General features: G+C 41.4%; 1 protein-coding gene across 1 annotated transcript in view; it reads right to left on the bottom strand.

The window, feature by feature from the left end:
- Positions 1–15,835, bottom strand: part of LOC115329874 (putative acyl-CoA synthetase YngI) — a 149,421-nt gene that overhangs the window by 37,873 nt on the left and 95,713 nt on the right. Inside the window, exons 9-10 of the mRNA XM_042293341.1 lie at positions 13,558–13,706; positions 12,960–13,051 (exon numbers count right to left, since the gene is read on the bottom strand). Of these exons, the coding sequence (XP_042149275.1) occupies positions 12,960–13,051; positions 13,558–13,706 (241 nt within the window). The remainder of the gene's footprint in view (positions 1–12,959; positions 13,052–13,557; positions 13,707–15,835) is intronic.

Here is a 15,835-nt window from a genome sequence, read left to right as displayed (position 1 = left end):
CATCGCAATAACAGGCCGCGAGGGGTAGAGTGTCTCTTTCACCTGTCTCTTATGTATCGGTACCTTTTACAAATATTAGAAGCCTCATTAAAAAACGAGACGACTTGTGTTCTATTGTGGATTCAACAGCTGCTGATGTGGTTGTTTTAACGGAAACTTGGCTCACTGGGAGGGTGCGTGATTGCGAACTTTTTTATGGACCTAAAAAGTACAATATTTACAGGAACGATCGGCAAGATAGGTGCGGTGGGGGCGTTTTAGTTGCCATTGCAAGTCATATTGATTGTTTTTGTTTAAACATAGCTAGTGATATAGAAATAGTTTGGGTATGTCTTGGTACTAATCACATGAAGTGGATCATGGGAGTTTGCTATAGGCCGCCCTCGTGCTCATCATCTTTCATTAAAGCTTTACAGGACTCCATAAATCTGGTCGTCATTCGCTTTCCCAGTTCGCCAATTTTTCTGTTGAGAGATTTTAACTATCCTGATATTGTGTGGACAGGCAATAACCCACCAACAGGCACACCCTCATCTGCCTCATCTGAATGCAATGATCTTGTTAGCCTCTGTTTAGATTTTTGTTTCACGCAATTAGTTACTCAACCAACCAGAGTGACCCCATTGACGGCGAACGTATTAGACCTTGTTCTCGCTACTCATCCTGAACTCGTTTCACCCATCTCCTATCTTCCAGGGCTTAGTGATCATTCCATATTGCATTTTAATGTAAAAGCAGCAGTACCAAAACCATCAACTAATGTAAAGCAAATTCGAGATTACGCCAAAGCTAACTTTGATAAAATTAATCTTGACCTTGCAACTTTCCTCGATGAATATTTATCACTCTTCTCAAGTCGCTCAGTAGAAGAAAACTGGAACTTTTTCAAAACCGAAGTTAATAAACTAACAAATCAGTACATTCCCTTAAGGAGAGTTATCGAAAACTCTCAGTCACCCTGGTTCACCAGAGCCTTAAAACGCTTATCAAACAAAAAAAGCGTCTATTTCGCGCCGCAAAATTTTCCACGTGCGAGCACCGTTGGTTGCGTTATCGTACTGCTGCTGAAGTGTACAAAAAAGCAATTGAAAATGCCAAACTAGAATTCATGACTCATAGCCTACCCGCAATGTTGATCAACAATCCTAGACAATTCTGGAACACAATAAACAAAAAGACGCAGTCATCTATCACACTAAAAACCGCAAATGGGGATTGTATAGCCAGCGATGAGTGTTTAAATTTATTAAATAGTACTTTTCCAAATTCATTCTCTACTGATAACATGCACGATTTCCCTTCGCTAGAGAGTGCCGATTACTTGCCCATGGATCCTCTTTTTCTTGATTACGTTGGTGTCGGTCGTATCATAGATAAACTCAAACTGTCATCTTTAGCAGGAGTGGACGACATTAATTCCAAGTTTTTACAAAACACTAAACAATACTCCTCAATTATTTTAACAAAATTATTTGAACAATCTATACAAGACGCTGTTCTCCCATCAGACTGGAAGGTAGGGAAGGTGGTACCCATTCACAAGGCTGGAGATAAACATTCCCCTCTTAATTATCGTCCGATCTCAATAACCAGCATTCCTTGCAAACTTCTTGAACATATCATTTTTTCTCACCTCGTCAACTTCTTTGAATTTAACAACTTCTTCAACAATGCCCAACACGGTTTTCGAAAAGCATTTTCATGTGAGACCCAACTACTATCTTTCACGAATGACCTACATCACATTCTGGACCGAGGATCCCAGGCGGACTGCATTTTCCTGGATTTCGCTAAAGCATTTGACAAAGTTTCTCACAATCTTCTGCTTCTAAAACTTTCCAAACTTAACATAGACAATAACGTTCTCGCATGGATACAGTCTTTTTTTAACTCAACGGTCTCAATTTGTAACTCCTCTTTTGTCAAAGTTGCGTCAGGGGTTCCGCAAGGGACAGTCTTAGGGCCGTTGCTATTTTTAATTTATATTAACGACCTACCCACTAGTGTCTCTTCGTCCGTGTCTCTGTTCGCTGACGACTGTGTACTCTACCGTGAGATTCTCAATCATAATGACACCTGTATACTCCAACCAGACATTAATGCTATTTACCGTTGGTCTGACTCGTGGTCTATGAAGCTTAACACTAACAAATGCAAGGTCATGCGTGTGTCTCGCCAGTCTCAGGACTGCCCTAACTATTTCCTTAATAATGCTCATCTAGAACTGGTATCTTCGTACAAATATTTATGCGTACATATAGCTTCTAACCTTTCATGAAAAACACATATTCAGCATATTTCAGCTAACGCTAACCGCATGTTAGGTTACATCAAGCGAAATTTTTCATTAGTCCCTGTCTCACTGAAATTAACTCTTTACAAAGTTTTAATTCGTCCCAAGTTAGAATATCCAGCTTCTGTCTGGGATCCCGGACTAGCCACTCTCGTATCTACATTGGAAGCCGTTCAGAACAGATCCGCTCGTTTCATCCTCACAAACTATCACCGCACCGCTAGCGTCACCTCTATGAAAACAACTTTCTCATTACCACCTTTATCCCTACGTCGTAAAATTTCTCGTCTTTCCCTATTCCATAAAATGTATCACCATAATTCTTTCCTGCGCGACAAAATAATTGCTCGGCCTGTCTATGTTTCCTCCCGTCTTGATCATCAACATAAGGTAGGCATTTCTAACTCTATCACAACCACGTTTTATTCATCTTTCGTTCCCCGTACATCCCAGGAGTGGAACCACCTTCCCCGGTCGATCGCCCTTATCACGGACTCTGAGCTCTTTAAAAGTACAATAACTAATTACTTTATTACTGAGTGTGTCTAAATATGTATTATGTTATTTGCATTAACCTTCTTGTTGCTCTCCCCCTCTGTAATGCCTTCGGGCCCTGAGGGTATAATAAATGAAACGAAATGAACTAGACTGAAACAGTTCTTTCAGGGGCGATTTTATAGAAAAGAGTGCAGGAACAAAGTTAAGTGTTATAGACTTTTCATGAAAAGGCTATGCTGGGAAAATTAATATATTGGACGAAAACAGAAACCGCACTTTATGTCATATTTTTATTTGCAGCTTTTCTTTCCCTTTGAATTATAAAAGACGCATTTTGGTGTTTATGCGATCGTCACAGGTCGAGTATTATGGAGATTCGTCAGACTCAGATAGCCTGCGCATTACGAAGATCCTTTTCGCACGACTTTTTAAACTACATTTAACGCAAATGTATAAAAAGATGTATTTATGTTTACGAAAAAAACCAGAACCTTGCCTCTTTGACGAAAATTTACTAGGTGTCAATGATACATTTTGTAAGGTTCAATTTTATGAAAGAAATGTAGAATTAAAGCGTGATCATGCACCTATTTGCAAGTACAAGATTGTTAGAGACAAAGATGTTATCTTGGACGAAAATGCTCTTGAATACAAAAATAAAGTAAAAAAAAAGTTAAAAATTCGACATCATTTTTTTTTTTTAAGACCTTATTCAAATATTTTTGCGTTTTTTGCACGAAGAAGCCGCGGAAAGAAAACATCCAATAAAACATATGTAATATATAGTTCGAATTTATGAATCCGCTGATACGTAAAGACTATGTATTTGAAGTTATATTTTAAGATCAAAGGATAGTTCATGAGCCATTTGTTTCTCGTCGTTAACTATTTCTTGGCACTTACTCGAAGCGTTGGCTGGCTTCAATTTAACAAATGACTAAGCATATTATGTATAATGTATGACGGTTTCAATATATACGTTCATCTTGTTTAGTTAAAAAATAAAAGATTTGGCAGGAAAAACACGTCCTAATTGAGTAAAAAAAAGTTAAGAGTTTATAAATATCACTACCTGAAAGTCTTATTCGGAATACTGTGGCATTAGGGATAGCTGTTACTCATGGGCCGAAAGGCCTTACGCGAAACTTCGCTCTTTTTCAACTGCCGCTTCTTCACGTAAGCTAAGACTAACGCGAAGCCTGGCTTGCTTAACCATCCTCACTTTTGTTCCCTAAAAAATGCTCGCATTGGTTGTTTTGGCCATTTTCGTGTTATTTTAGGACCTGCCGTTCAAACTACATGGTGTCGTTGTGATTCCAGATCGTAACTTAGCACGGCGAAGTTATTCCAGACACTGCAGGAACAATTTTACCTTTAAGTAGCCGGCAATGGATCAATATTTGGGTAACTTAGCGGTGGCGTAATTTTTGAAGAGCACGTTGCAAGCAATGGCATAAATAACAAATAACGCAGGTTCCGGAGAACTGCTTTGTGACCACACAACGACTTTAAAATGGTTTAAAGGTTGGCTGTTAAGTCTTAACAAATATTTTTACATAAAATAAGGGGAATATTTTTCATTTCCAGTTTTCTTTCACAAGACATGTACCGAATATTATTGACATGCATAAAAGCTTTCTGCTACTCTTTTACGTCGCAGCTGTGGGCCCATGCTCTGCATTACTTTCCGTAAAAAAGGTGTTTTTTAGTCTTCAGGGGCGACTATCTGAACTAAGTCATCAGCACGTTCACTTTTTTTTTAGTTCCGTCCATTTGCGGCTTTTCCACAAGGCTTGATGCTTGAGTGGTCTCCACGCGCCGCGACACGTACCTGACGCCCCTAGCATGACGTCACAGCACGTATGGCTCATTGCCGCTTAAGGAAGAAAGCTCAGATCATAATAATAATAATAATAATAAATTGTTTATTTTCCATCACATACAATGACGGATGGAGACCGAGGAAAAAAGCTGCATCAAGCAGCTTGACTAGCCCTCGGCCCCCACACAATTTGGCACACAGCGGCGATGTGGTAAATTAATTAGTTACAAAAAACATACACACATAAACACACACAAAAGTAACATTTGAATAGTTGAAGAAATCTAAAAACAATACATATGGCACGACTGTGCTCAAAGTGTCTACGAAAAGCAAAAATAGATTCACGTGATCCACAGGAACAACTTGTAAACTAACTATCAACACAACATAATCAAAACAATTAATTACAAATCTTTATAATTTACACATCGGAATTCGAAAAAAACAATCGAAGACCTTTATTTGAAGTCGTCGATAGCTGCACATTTGCTACGGAAAGATAGTTAAGTAGGCTAGGAAGGGTATAAGATATCATTTGTTGGCCATACGTTGTCCTATAAGTTGGAACTCTCCAATTTTCTACGCTGCGAGTTAGGTACGTCGTCACTTTACCGGGGTTCTCCAATTGTATGCTAAACAAATTAACGGGGTTCTCCAATTGTATGCTAAACAAATACCTAAGTATTGGGAGTAATGTTGTACCCCGCGTAAACGAAGCTTTCCTGTGACATTAAACCCTCTGTCAACTTGAGTTACCAGATATTTGATGAAATTGTATGGACCCAGGTCCTGTGCACGCTTTCCTTTTTCTAAAAAAAACAAAAACAAAAAAACGTGTGCCAGTAGGTATAGACCAGCCTACGTTCTTGCAAGGCTTATTTTGCGTGGAGAAGTGAGAGTTAAAAAAAGGCATCATTTTTATGCTAGGGCTGTCGGCACATAGAATGAGTTTGGTTTCAATCAATCAATCTTTTATTTCTTATAAACCTTTGAAAGGAATGCATCTATTGGTGATTTCAATTTTGTTAAGGTAATAAATTGGCCATTTGTAGGCAAACCTTAATATATTACACATAACATCCCGTCTACGCAACAGAACTTCAAACATTCCTTAGTTTTTAAACTCATGAATTTATGTTTTCAATCTATATACCAGATTCGATTTTCAGTGAATGTTTTAGACTATACCGACGGCTCGTTTTACAAGAAGAAAAAAAAAATACGTAAACGGACGTTACACAATTTCACCCTCGCACGAATTTGCAGTTTTTAATTTTTACATTGTTTATCTTACCAAAATGGATGGAGAAACTGCCTCATTATTGTGAAATATCGCGGTTCCGTTGTCTTAAAGCAAAGACAAAAATTATATACTCAATCTAATGCTATATTTTGTAAATATTGATGTTTCACAATGAATAAAAGCGTCAGAAACTCCACATCATAGACAAAGTTGTATTATATTTTGTCTTAGTGGTGCCACTTAAGATCAGCTCTTGAAGCCATCCAAAACCGGTCAGCACGTTTTATATTATCAAACTACCATCGTACATCAAGCGTCACATCCATGAAAGCTAGTCTCTCTCTGCCCCTTCTTTCCACTCGTCACACTATCTCCCGTCCCTGTTTATTTCATAAAATTTGCTATGCCAATTCACTCTTGAAAGAGCAACTAATCAGTGACCCCATCTACGTATCATCTCGCCTCGATCACTGCTGCAAAGTTAGTATACCCACTTCCATATCAAATTCTTTTTTCAAATCTTTCATCCCAAAAACATCTCGTGAATGGAACGGCCTTCCCTCATCCATTGCGATTATTGGCGATTTTGTTCTCTTTAAAGAGCACTAACAAGTTACTATTCATGATCTGTGCCGGACTAACCATATTCAGCGTTTTTGTACTTCCGTTGCCCACCCCCTCTGTAATGCTTCGGCCCTGAGGGTATAATAAATAAATAAATAAATAAATAAATTGCACGAGGTGAAAAAAAAAAAACTATTCCTCCCTTGAACACGACCCCGTCCCTACTGAAAAAAAAAACATTTGAAATTCAAACGGGTGGCCAACTGGTAAATCAAACGGGTGCAAACTTGTCGACCCGTTTGGATCAAACGTGATTATGGGATACGGGTAGCCGTTTGAAACGGTACCCGCTCGAAACGGTACCCATTTCATACAGGTGCCCGTTTGATACAGGTGCCCGTTCGACCTTGCACGTGAACACACGTTTGAACGTGTCTTTTGAATCGGGAAATTATGCGCTAGCCCTAAACGGGGATCGTCTATTAGGTTGGTTATCTTAAACTTATTTAAGACGTTCCGAAACTCATAAACCTATTTATAACATGAAGGAAACACGTAGAACAAATGTGCTCGCGTAGGTGCTTGCAAATGGACAGGAAAACAGACACAAAAGATTGTTTTCAATTCTCCTCAAAGTTTATTACGTCTTCTGTAGACAAGCACAAACGTGCAAGCGATCTGTGAAATGTAAGAGGCACTCTAAGCTTTTATACAACTGAGAAGATAGCAAAGCAAACAAGAACCGAGGTAATTCTAGACTATGAAGGTAGACTTTCGGTAAATTATTCGCCCGGCTGCCGCGAGAATAGTGGCTGCATAATTATATAGATAATCTGGAAGAGTAGGAGCAGAAGAACGGTCAATCGTTGCCAAGAAGTAAGGTTGCAGTGCACTTACCATAAAAATAGCGGACTAGAAAGATGTAATCCGCGAAATTTGTCGACACGGTAAAAGCAGGACAACCACACAAACACAAATGAGAGGGAACGGCTTCTTGGAAGTTTCAACACGATGTGGCGCACAAGCTGTCAGTTGCCGAACCCAACCAAACCTCAAGATTTCCTGACTTCCTTGAAGAATCGCTTGTTGCCGATATAGGCGTAGGACTTTTCGAACACTGATAGCTTTCGTGCACATCCAATACGTTGTCGAGAGACATCCTAATAAGACCGCGGGGTTAGGCGACAGGTCGAAGCAGGTGGACGCGCGAAGGTCGAGCTGGAACTGACAACAAGCAGACAAAAAAAAAGCGGCTGATAGGCGCACCCTTCCGGATCTCGGTGCTTATCAGTGTGTAGCTCGCGCGCGGCTGCAGGTCACGTGATGGGTGACAAGAGAGGAGGTAGGGGGCGAGGACCACAGGGACGGCCCCTCTCCCTCTCCCCAGGCATTCCAATGAGATGTGTTTTTGTAACCTCGAGAAAAAAAAAACGCGCGCGCGCATTTTAGCACGCTCGAACCTTGGAAATGGCGGCGGGGCGGCCAGAAGCCCGGCTTGCGCCCGAGCGAAGAACGTACTAGTTTGACTGCTGCAACGGCGGGCGTGCTCTCGCAATGCTCGATGTTCTTGCAACCGCGTGTACGCGTGCTACCTTCGCTGCGTCTTGAATTAAAGTGAAACGGAGTCTAGACGTACATTCTTTCACGCGGTCGCGTCTGCTGCGAGAGAGATTCGAGCTGGATAAGTAAATTGAGGCAACAAAGATGGACAAAGTTTTAAAGTTCTGTCAAAAATATCGGCTCACCGACGCCCCGCGTTTACGTAAAACTACAACAAAAAAAGGTGTTATTTTTAGTTGCAATATAAGCGAACATCAGCGAAATTGAAATATAAATTTAATTACTTGCATTACGCGGACGATCTGAAATCGATGAACCGGCGCTCCCAGCCTTCCGGAATCATTGGCTGCCACGGATGAAACGCTAGGCGTGCCCACGCCGCCGATCTGTACGTTGAGTATCAAACGGGCTCCTGAGAGCCGTTTGATTAAACCGGTACAGTTTGCAACATGGTCACCGGTTTGACCAAACGTGCGACAACTTTGCCCAAACGAGTCGCCCATTGGCCCAGACCAGCGACCCATTTGCCTAACGAGCGACCCGTTTGACAAAGGAGTGACCTGTTTGTCCAAATAGGTGAGCGTTATGGCTCATACGGGATACCCCTTTGAGCCATACGGGCTACCCTTTTGACAAACTGGTGACCGGTATGGTTAAACGGTTACCGGTATGGACCCGTTCATTTTCATATAGGCGCCAAATGTTTTTTTTTCAGTAGGGGTTGCCACTATTTCAGTGTGAACTTCCTTAGGGACAGGCAAGTTCTTCGCTCTCTCTTTCCCCTCTCGCAATCTCGACTTCACTCAGACCAACCTTCAAGGTGTTCATGTAAAACGTAAGTAGACGCCGAGCGCGCTGGAGGCTCTGAAAGAGAACCCAATTGGATTGTACGTGTCTCCATTGCGCTTCACTGCGCACGCGTCTCAGAAGACGGCGAGAGAGTTGAGAGCGGTTGGAAGCTTCTGAAACGTGAAGTGTTTTACCTTTCTTTTTCTGGAGGACTGACGTTTGCAAGCATTTATTCAGTTCTTTATTCCAGGCGTGACAGGGTACAACTGCCACAATTAGTTGACCGAGTCCAAGCATGTTTGCATGGCCCCATTAAATGTGTCTCTCCAAAATTTATGTCAAAACTTTTACTTCGAACTCAGAGTTTCCTCTTCTATCCAAATTCGTTTTCCGACAATATAACATTATTTGAGCATAATGATACTGTGCTTGATGAATAGGCATTTCGCCGAGTTTTCATTTGATATATAATATAGGAAATAATGTTTAATGTCACAACATATATTAGTACGAAGACCTGGTTACTTATCGCCAAAAATGCTGAGTTCTTATTTTGATTAGAAATAAATAAAAACAACAACATTTTTATCAGCATGTTGTACTTTAAATGTATTTTATAAATCTATGTAAAACCGTTTTTTTTCTCGAAGGTGTTAGAGCCTATAGATGGTATTAAATACTCGTCCCGTGACTTACGCCCAAATTCCAAAATTCGCGTCTGGTCATTTATAAGTCAAAAACTCGAAAACGAAAAACATGATGCAAACACAGTTTTCAGTTTTGTCGTAGAAGATAATTTTGCCGTTATACGTTTGTGTTTCAAAATTTTTCGAAACATGACCAATCTTCTTCTGTACTATTTTGAATCAAATTGAGATTAGACATTCATTAGACGAGCCCTCGGGAAAAGCCTCAGGGAGCATTCCCGCTCCACCACATTTTTCAGTCGTGGTCAAAACAAATACAAACATAGGAGCGCCTGCCGGATGGATGAATGCAGGGATGCAGGCGAATCTTTTAAATTGAGAGGCGGATTGCACCACCTAACCAGTTTTTTTTTACATTTATTTAACATAAAATTATATATGTAGAGGTTTATTCTTAAAAGCTATTACAATCCATACAATCCGTAAAGCGGAAGGAGTAGGCACAAGTTGGAGAGGTGTTGGCGCCCCTCTCCAACCGGGTGCCCACTCCTTCCGTCCTACGGATAACCGGAAGTGAAATATAAAAATATTCATTGCTGCCTTGACCTAGGCCAGCAGTCAGATTATTTTTTCTTGGTTATCTCCACCTATCCCATTTCTCTGTTTCCCTCACTATTCAATATCCCAGAGCTTTTGGTAAATTAGTCGTCCCCTCAGCGACTTCGGCCCGAAGCTCCTTGCTGTAAAGTATAAAGTGCTCAGCCGTCTGCTCGTCCTCTCCACAAGCTCCACGCGCCGTATCTACTTCCTGATATCTAGCTCTATATGACTAAGTCCGTAACATTCCCGTCCTCTCCTCGAGCAACAAAGAGCTTTCCCAAGAATTGTCAAACATTGGCTCCTTATTGATGCTCTTAGTAAACGATCTTACATTTCGAAGGCCGGTTTATTCTGCAAGCCTGCTTCCAATATATCCCTCTCAGTTCCCTCAAAACTATTTTGAACCGCTATTTTTAGATCTGCCTCGCTGCTACTACCCACATATATAAATCTAAGTTTTTATGCCCGCCTTGTCCTTTTTGTATCGACGCTTGTCATGTGTAAATACCTAAGAAATCTTCGTGTCCATCATTCTGCATCTATTTCGTTTAGTCCATCATAATATTCTATCTTACTGCTAGCCTCCGTGCCCCCGAATTAGGGCCTTCCTATATTGCCCTGCACAACTTGGTTCGATGCTTTACTATATGCTACCAGAGTCAATCTGCCTACTGCACGTTGCCTTATTTTCAGCCTTGCCTGGACGTCCGATTTTATGCACAAGAACTGCTTACGCAAAAGCCAGGCTCGGAACAATAACTCCTGTCCAGATCTCCCTCACTACCTAATACCTGTTATAGCTCCAAAGCGCTATATTTTTTGTTGCAGCTGCATTTCTGTTGCCCTTTTCAGCTACACATTTCGCATGTTCATTGAGGCATTCTGTCCTCGTTAATCCATGTTCCTAGCTACTTGTATTAACCGACTCGCTCAACCTCTAACCCTCGAATATCTTGATTTGCAATTCTGTCATCAATGAACAATATGACCAATGATTTGTCACCACCAAATTTCAAGCCTAATTTGTGGCCATCTGAGCCCCATATATTCATTAACCATCTAAGCTTTATACAGCTATCGGCCATTAGCACTATGTCATCAGCATACATGAAACCTGGCAATGACTGATATTTTTGACCTCGCCTGTCATATGAAAAAAAAACACAATTTTTTATTTTCTTTTTTAATTTTTATTTTAATTTTTATTGCGCATTAGTCATGAGCGTGAAACACCATCTGGCGGAACATGGCGGTACATCTCCAGCGACGTTGTAGGGTGTTTTAGTCAAAGCCTCAATACAGTGCCCCGGATTCCGGCCGACCGCCAATACCCGTGTGACCCTATAAAGTTCTGGTTTCATCACTAAACAATAAAAGCGGTCTTGCCCTTGAAGATGCCAGACTACGGACAGCTAAGGAAAAGCCGATGTCGGACAGGAACTGAGGCCTTTTGTCTCCGCTGTTCCAATCAGTTTTTTATGCTTTGCGCCATTATAAAAGCTTGCCCCATTAAAGTTATATTGTTAGTTTCACTATCCTTTGTTATTCGAGGCTGTATGTCTTTGGAAGCATGGCCGCGCAGCATCACGTAGCCCAGGCTGGTGATGCTTGCAGCAGCGACGGCACTTTTTTATACCGAAAGAGCGTCTTTGTAGCTGTCTCATAAAAATCAGCTCCCCCCTTTTTGTTCAATATTGTAAAGAAACATGCCAGTCTGACACGTTCTGCTGCCTTTAGGGCATTTCGTTGTCCAAGGTTTCGCACTTAAACACCAGCTCACATACTCGACGACCCGCCCGTTCGCCATGTGACGCGTTAGAAAGATGGCTGTATGCCACATAGTGAAGTTCGCTCTTGTGAAGCAGTGATTGCCTGACATACGGCAGTTCAGACTTGCACACTACGTTTCCTCGGCCATGCTTTCCGGTAGCATTTATATCGCTAGCCCCCACGGAAAGTTCTCATTTATAACTAGAAACGATTTGGCCTCCTCCTCTTCGGCAGTGCGCGTCCTCCTCTCCTTTTTATGCGCATGCACGGGTCATGGATTTTTTAGCTTCTGCGTCATTGAACTACGGGCGGTGTGATATGCAGTTTTCTCGGTGGATACGCGCATGTCGCATTTGGCTCCACTCTATGATAGATGTCAGACGCTCACTGTATGTTCTCCGGTTGTCTTAACACAGCGGCACAGCCTCGGAAGAGAAAGGAGTGGATTAAACCGGATATTACTCAACAGAACCGGTGGCTCACCAAAGATCAGCGCGTTCGTCATGTCAATGATACGCTCAGAAAAGAGAATAGTGTTGTACTTGGGAGAGAGAAGCAATGCGGGCTTGCGTTGCCACGAGGAGGTCCATCTCAACTTATTCATCAGACTATGGTAATCATACAAAACACGCTTAAGTTCAAGAAAAGCCTAACTAAACCCCAGCCTCGTTTCCATTTTTACGAATTTATTCTTGCTTGTTTTCGCACCTGAGGCTAAAATAAACTGGAAAGCATGTGCGAAATACCGCCGGAAAAGTACGAAAATTAAAAAAAAAGTTGAACAGACAGTTCCACACATTGCTTTTATTAAAGGAACCGCTCCAGTGTCTTTCCATTACGAATATCGTTACGCTCATTTAACGAGACCGTCTGTGCAGTCTTCTTGCAGTGCCTTAAATAATTCTTGCTTGTTCAAATTTTCGCTCGATTTAGCGCATGTGCCCGAGCTTTTATTCTGTAATAATTACCAAGAAGGTTACAAAAAAGATTGCGCAACTATTACTTTAGCTTCCACTGAACGAGCTGCACGAGGATGACTCCAACCATAGCGCTATTAAAACACGAACCTCGCGCTTATGATCTGCACAGTAGTCACTGTTTAGGTGGGCTGAAGTATAGGTGGTCTCAGAAAGTGTAACCCTGTACAATTATTAGATCAAACTTTCATACCTTTTCTAAGGGACGAAACGTCGTACGATCCTTCTTCAAGCTCACGCAACATATCAAAGAACATGCTCGGTGAACCGGTGGCGATGGTGCATCTGGAATGTCGAGAGTATTTCTTTTAGTGGTAAGCCAGCGATCCATGAACGATCAAGAAGTTTTCGGTTCATGTGTGAGTTCTTGTACGCACTTTTCAAACTATAACTTATTCTCCGCGCATGCTCATGACAACCAAAACTGAAGAAGACGCCGTTCTTCTCGACGTCAAATGGCACATTAGCCCAATCATCTAGTCAGACCGCATCGGTCGCAAATCTTGTAAAGTCGATGGCGTCCTTAAACACGCAAAATTGCGATCTCCTGCTTGTACAGAAAGACGACCTCAGTTTGAAACGTGCCTCTAACACTTAGGTGACCATAAGATATGGTAGTCAGTACAGAAGAAACGTGTGCGCCAGATTATTAGGGCTAACCGTAGGTTGAATATTAAGAGCATGGCTCATTAGCCCAACTAAGACCTCACTGCCACCGTAGGGCTATTCGTTTCCATGCCAAATAGGTTATACAAGGTAATATTCTAAATTTTCTAAAAGGCTCGCGTTACCTGTGCTCTGTGATGGCTTCCAGGGTGTCGTTTGCCGTAAACTTAGGTCCCGGCAATAGAACAGTGGAGCCGAACATCGTCGCAGCAAACACGCCCAGTGTTCTGGCGAATCCATAGATCAAGTCTCCGTTCGCGCACATGAATTCACGCTGCAAGCAAAAACCCAAGGAGTATCCACTTGAGTTTTGTACAGCTTCTCATTTGCCTGAGCCTCGCCGATAAAACACAGTGGCCCAATATTAAAGTCAGTCCTTGTATCAAACAATTGCTGCAAATTGAGATGGTAAAAAAGCCTGTCGAATGTGGATAATCATAGTAATGCTTGAAGATGTGTAATACTAGTCTATTAGACCAGCTTAAATTTCAAAGGGAAGGCAAGGATCTTGTTGATTTCCACGCGAAAGTGGATAAAGTCCTAGATGTCTGAAATTACCTGCTCTTTATTTATACTATCACTGAAAGGTGTCATTTTGAATATCATTTTTGTGACATCATAAAAAAGACGAAGTCGATTTTCTGTTTTTTTTAAAGACGGCGTTGAAAGATAGTTTAATTTTGTTTTAGTTCTTTGTTGTTGACGAAAATGTTCTTGTTCTGGGGTCGCCTCAGATTGGACGATGGCAAGGTTGATTTCGCCTTGGTCAACGGAGATGTAGAGAAGCACAAGGACACACCGGGTGAAAGTTACGAATAAAGGGTGTGTCACTTTAATTCGTGGGATTCTATTTTTAAACAAAAGGTGGTGAGAGTTAGACAAGAGCCGTATTTTCTTATTTGAAAAAAAAAAAAAACAGAAATAATCAAGCAGCTCATATAGTTCCATCAAGACTCAACATATAATATAATCGTCATACATGCTACCAACACGGTTCCTCTATCTTGCCGTTATGCTCTTAATTGCTATGGCTGCAGCCGCAATGATCACTGTGCTTTTCGTCAGGCTTATAACATGCAGCCAATTACAGGTTTTCCCGCGCATTTTAATCCAAGCGACGACCAATTTAATCCCGGGGTCACTCAATTTAATCCAAGCGCCATAGAATTTAACCGAAGCGCCACACAATTCAATCCCGGGGTCAGTCAATTTAATCCACAATATACGCACTTACTGTGTTCAGTGGTCATGTTTCGCTTACACATTTGGTAACTTAGAACAGTTGTTTATGCAATCAGAAATTTTGCCGGGCAATTGATAATTTGATCACTATTGTAATTACTTTGAGTTACTAGTCCCACTATTGACTATTGACTTAATTGATATGTTGGTAACTCTTTTTAGAGCACAGCTCTTAGGCACCCCTTTCCGGCTTGAGCGGCCTCGGCGTCGCCGTCGCCGTTGCCGTAACCACGCTGTGCATGATGGGTAAATTCCCCTGCCAAATTTAGCGGAAACTTTTCCCCGCTAAATTTAGCGGGAATATTTTCTCGCTAAGTTTAGCGGAAAAATTTCACCACTAAATCTAGTGGAAAAATTTTCCCGCTATATCTAGCGGAGAAGTTCCCCGCGAACTTCAGTGAAAATTTTTTCCCGGTAAATCTAGCGGAACATTTTCCCCGTTAAATCTAGCGGAAAACTTTTCCCGCTAAATTTTGCGGAAAATTTTTCCCAATATATTTAGCGTGGAAATTTTCTGCTAAATATAGCGGGAAAAATTTTCCGCTAAATTTAGAGGGGAAAATTTTCCGCTAGATTTGCCGGGGCAACTTTTCCGCCAGACCTAGCAGGGCAAAGTTTCCGCTAAATCTAGCTAAGAAAATTCTCCGCTAGATTTAGCGGGAAAATTTTTCCGCTAAATACAGCGGGAAAAATGTTCAGCTAGATTTAGCGGGGAAACGTTTCCACTAAATTTAGCGGGAAATTTACCCATCATGCACCGCGTGGTTACGCCGACGCCGCTTAAGCCGGAAACAGGTGCCTAAGCTAAGAGCTGCGCTCTAAAAAGAGTAACCAACATATCAATTAAGCCTCATTCATAGTGGGACTACTAACTTAAGGTAATCACATTAGTAATCAAATTATCAATTGCCCGCAAAAAATTCTAATTGTATAAACAATTGTTCTAAGTTACCAAATGTGTACACGAAACACGGCCACTGAACACAATAAGTGCGTATATATATATGTATATATATATATATATATTGTGAGGACCGGTAGGCAGATAAGAATATAAAAAGGTTTAATTAAGAGAGAACTGGGTTAGATGGCGGCATAACGCGCCGAGGCGACCAAGAACAACTGCACGCGCCAGTCCTTGAGCGCGTGGGCACGATGATT

Source organism: Ixodes scapularis, unplaced genomic scaffold, assembly GCF_016920785.2.
Source record: "Ixodes scapularis isolate PalLabHiFi unplaced genomic scaffold, ASM1692078v2 PGA_scaffold4__175_contigs__length_147842914, whole genome shotgun sequence".
Classification (NCBI taxonomy): Eukaryota; Metazoa; Arthropoda; class Arachnida; order Ixodida; family Ixodidae; genus Ixodes; species Ixodes scapularis.
Note: the sequence above shows the minus strand (reverse complement) of the source record. Positions and strands in the feature narration are given on the sequence as shown.